At 38.4% G+C, this 4,989-nt stretch overlaps 1 protein-coding gene across 1 annotated transcript in view; it reads left to right on the top strand.

Moving 5' to 3' along the window:
* Positions 1 to 4,989, top strand: part of dmtn (dematin actin binding protein) — a gene marked incomplete at its 5' end in the record, with an annotated part of 18,554 nt that overhangs the window by 3,148 nt on the left and 10,417 nt on the right. Inside the window, 4 exon segments of the mRNA XM_014018214.1 lie at positions 2,918 to 3,026; positions 4,202 to 4,246; positions 4,328 to 4,462; positions 4,552 to 4,646. Coding sequence (XP_013873668.1) covers positions 2,918 to 3,026; positions 4,202 to 4,246; positions 4,328 to 4,462; positions 4,552 to 4,646 — 384 coding nt within the window.

Genomic DNA, 4,989 nt, shown 5'->3' with positions numbered 1-4,989 from the left:
ATCTACTTCTTACTTCTTACCTTGTTTACAAAAATGTAAAGAAACTTTGGTTGCAAAATTATTATTATAATAACAAAGTATTTGTAGTTACTGTATTTACTTTACAGCTCAGATTATTTATCCTTGCTGATGACAGTTCCAGGTTTGTAATGTTCACATTATCTCAACCAGCAAATAAAAGCTGTGTCACAAGGAGGCTTCAAACTCTGAGCTATAATTTTTTCACTGCAGCCAATCCTGACAACCAGATTCTACAAGTTTTCTCCGTTAGAGATGGCTGTGAATCATTTAATAAGTACACAGCAGCGTCCACAGGGCGAGGAACTCCAGTTACTTCAGAAAGACAATGTGTTACTTTGACGCAGAAATCCTGATCCCCTGGACATTCCCAACCAATATAAATGAAAGAGCCCAGAGTCTACAAACTAGAGTTTAATTCTGACAGGAATAAGTTAATCACTAGTCTGAATTTGGCCATGACCAGAACAGACTTGAGATTTTTTTAACTCCAGATACCACATTTTAATGTTCCTTGCAAATGCTGTTTATAATTTGTTGCAAACAAAACATACTATAGCTACCTTAAAGCTATCTACAACAGGTAAGATAGTAATTGTTCATAATTGTCCCTTTAATGGGAACCAATGCGATCAGATGCTTGTTTGTCTGATGATGGATCAAATAAAACCAAAGTTCAAAGTGAAGTCAAAGTGGATTTATTGTCAAATCTGCACAATGGACAGGATGAAAATTATATTACTTTCTGCACGGTATGTACGGTAGAAATGGTATAAAGTTGGCCTACGGTAGAAATTTACCCTCTACCGTCCTGTCGTCAGTTACGTCATCGCACCTGTGTCAACATGGCTGTGAGTGCAGAGACAACTGAGCAGGAGGAGTCCGAAATATTTGGAAAATAAATGAAAAAATAAAGGGTTTTAAAACACGTAAAGAGAGAATAAATCCTCAAAATTCCCCCCTCCCACTGCAGAAAAGTTACGTCAGGATCAGCTTTAACAACCGTAGATTTCACACTCAAGTTGTTGGAGAAAAATCTTGTTTTTTTATGTATTGTTACCCAAAGAGATGATAAAAAAGATGTGGACGTTCGTTCAGTCATAAATCCATCTTGCTAATGTAACAGTCGGCTTCTGCTCTGAATCATGATGAAGATGATGAAGATGAGCGAGCAGCAGAGCAGCTGATAAATTCAGCCGGCAGCAGCTCTGTATGGCAGGCACATGTTACATTTATTTGGCTTTACCACATTTATATTCTAGTTATCTGAAATTGTTTTATGGCAGGACTATGTGCAGCTTAATTTCCTGTCACACTATAAACTTTTTGGCAACATTGAATTTTTTTATATTTTTTATATTTATCATTTATGTCTAAATGACTAATTTTACTTGAAGTACTTATTTTGATATTGTTGAAAATTTGAGAAATGTTTTTGTTTGTTGTTGAAACTGTTTTACTGCGCAATATATAAAAACTTTCTTTTGTACTTCTGTTATGTTCATTTGCACTACAGCAAAAATACTGGGTTTGATAATGATTACAGTTTTCTGCCAAATAAAAAAGCTCCAAAAAATTACATTATCTTTGCTTTTTATGATAATTTTCTACCGCGATATATACCGTTACTGTGAAGAGATTCAATTTATACCGTGATATGAATTTGAGGACATACCGCCCAGCCCTAAATTATCACTACTTTTATAGGGCTCTGTATGTTGTATTCATGATTAAATACAGCAAAATAAACAAATTCAAAGGTAACAGATTTGATTTGATTTGATTTGATTTATTTATTTAACAGGAAAAGATTATTAAAAATCAAGCCTGACTCAGCATAATTGCTGTTTTACAGCAGGTTCCTGTTCTGCAGCACATAAAACACTCAGAATTACAGCATCACAATCACATCATTATACACCATAGACACAAAGATAAACAAGCATACCAAATTTCAGGAAGGCAGCATTTGCAAAATAGGACGTCTAAATATGAGCACAACAAAAAGTGTCCAGCAGATGGCAGACAAGAGTCTTCTTAAAGGGCTGTAGTTTTGAAATGGACTTTATGTTTTGAGGAATGTCATTCCATGCTTTAGTATAAACATAGAAGAAAGACCTCTGGCCGTAACAGTTTTTAAAAGTTGGTAATATCAGTTGTCCTTTTGTAACAGATCTAGTTGAATGACCACTTCCAGAATTTGATTTGGGCAGCAATGCACAGAGAGTTCCATAATTGGCACCTTGGAAGATCTGAAAATATAAATTAATACCACTATACAAAACATTGATAAGGCATCAGACAATGAAATAACTGTACAGTGATGAGTCCAACCAGGAAGTTTTTTATGAATTTTGTAGGCCCTGTTGTAGAGCCTAACTATGGGTTCTAAGATTTCATTTGTTGTAAGAGACCAAACAGGTAAACAGTACGACATGGTTGAGAGTATAATGGCATGAAGATAGATATTTGAAACAGAAGATGTCAGATTGGATCTAATTTTTGAATAAACATATAATTTCTGTTTCAACTTAGTGGTTAAGACTTGTACATGATCACGATAAGTCAAATGAGAATCCAAAGTAATTCCAAGATATTTGTAGGTAGTGACAATATCAAGGGGTTTGTTTAAAAAAGTGAGTTGATTTGTTATATTGAAATGTCTCCTGGGTGAGGAAAAATACAGATCCAGATCTTTGTAATACTTAGTTTATTTACATAATAGCTTTAATTGCTGGATGTTCGGCCCCTGAGCTGTTGACCTGCAGTAACTGTGGCCCCCAGAGTGATTTAGATGAATAGCCCTGCTTTTGGACACTCATTCAGCATCCAAAGAAGATTTTATCCCTGCTCGTCCACAGGTAGCAGCCGAGGTGTTAACCCACTGTTTTCTGCTCAGGTCAAAGGTCGCAGAGCAGAGAGTGACAGTGGGTCACCTGCAGGGTCCATGCTGCAGCTGCAGGCCGGACGCAAGATCAGCACGAGCCTGCAGCATTTCCACCGACCAGGTAACACACACACATGGTCCAGTACAGCTATCTTTATGGGGACATTGCATTGACTTCCTTTAATTTTTACAGCCTAACCCTGACCCCTCACCCTAAACCTAACCTCATACAGTACCTGACCCTAACTCAATTCACTCATAGTCCTAAACTGAACCCCTGACCCACCAATGACATTTCCCCCCATGGGGACTAGGTTGAGGTAGGGTGTACGTATGCCTGCCCCCACATTGTAGTGAAAACCTCATTCTAACCAAGGGGCTGATGTGAAAAGACACAGCAGGTAATCATTCTTCACCATCAGTTGGAAATTAGCGTAAGCTAAATCTGGGCCAAGCATCTTTTTAATGTTTTATTTGCACATTGTCCCTATTTTTAAATAAAGGAATTCTAAAAAAAAAAAAAAAGAACAGGGGTGCCCAAACATTTTCCCCAGGACGGCCAAAATGAAAATCTATCTGTGGCTGTGGGCCAAATGCAGTAATGAAATACAAATACTTTTAAAGTAAAGTCCTTTATTTTTAACAATTAAGCTAGCAGCCAGTGTGGTGACCCACTTTTGTTTTTACTTTGTGCACTTGGAGAAAGTCTGCCATACGCTCAAGTAGTAAAGGCTCATGGGATATTTCATAAATGGATAAAATATGAATTTTTGTGGTTTTATAAACTGTGCAAATCTATGTGTGGTCAAATCTAATCTAAATATCTCTTGTTGTGACTTGTATTTCATGTTTCATTTTTAATCTTATTATATCAAAGATAAAGTCAGCACCATGAGTGAAAACCATCTGCACCACTGCCCCTTATATAGTCATTGGGCCAATGGATGAAATGACTAAGTGGAAATACTGTTTCTACATAGGAAGACAGGTTATAGCCTAGTAACTATGTCAACTGCTGGTGGGCCAAATTTGGCCCTGGGGCCCCACTTTGGGCTCCTCTGGCCTAGAAAATGTGAAAAAGTAAACATGTTAATTAACTTGATTATAAAATTAGATCAGTTCATAAGATTTAAAACTTCTGTTTCAAAGCATCAGTTAGACAAATGTAAAAGTAGAAAGAAGGGAAATAAAAAAAATGTTGGGGTTTAAATCTCTTCAGCAGCCAGAAGATAAAACCTTCTGTCAGAAAAGCTGGAGACGTTGAGAATTTCACTCTGAAGTTCTCGTGTTTTTCAGATAACGGCGCCAACATCTACAGGAAGCCTCCCATCTACGTACAGGGTAAGCTCTTGTCCCCCCCCCTTCCCCCCCCTCTGTTGTGTTTCACTCGTTGTCTCAGCTTCAATGCTCGGCTCTCCTCAGACGTTAACAAACACGCGGAAGGCCGCGGGGTCATTCAGTCCGCCAAGTTTCCTGCCGCTCAGCCTCCAGACCCCAACCAGCCCTCCAAGATCGAGACAGAGTACTGGCCCTGCCCGCCCTCGCTGGCTGCCATGGGTAACACACACACACACACACACACACACATTAAACACAAGGACCTCTCAGATGAAGCGAGTCTTAACTTCAAGGTTGATTCCTGGCAGAGATCGAGTGGAACAAGAAGAAGCTGCAGGAGGAAGATGAGTTTGAGGACTTGACAGAAGAAGCAAAGACCCTGCAGGAGCAGGAGCTGGAGAAGGTTGGTGCATCCCCCAACATCTGGTCCACGTCTGTCTGTAGAACCTCCATCATACCTGCTCTGTCCATCATAATGTATCTCTCCTCTGAAAGTTTGTACAATTTGTTATCATAGGCTATTTTGTGCGCAACTGTTTAACGTTTGAACTTAACACGATACAAGATGGCCGCTACATCGAATCAATCTTGGCAGTTAAGTAAAAACTGCCCACCTTACCAAGTTTTAAAATCTTATATCAGCCAAAAAGTCTTTTTTATCTTGTTTTGAGACTGATTTACTAAACAAGAACTGATTGTGTAAGAATAATAATCTTGTTTTCAGAATGTGTCAGATTATTTGTCTT

The sequence above is a fragment of the Austrofundulus limnaeus genome, unplaced genomic scaffold, assembly GCF_001266775.1.
Source record: "Austrofundulus limnaeus strain Quisiro unplaced genomic scaffold, Austrofundulus_limnaeus-1.0 Scaffold186, whole genome shotgun sequence".
Lineage (NCBI taxonomy): Eukaryota > Metazoa > Chordata > Actinopteri > Cyprinodontiformes > Rivulidae > Austrofundulus > Austrofundulus limnaeus.
The sequence above is the reverse complement of the archived record's forward strand: the minus strand, read 5'-3'. Positions and strand labels throughout refer to the sequence as shown.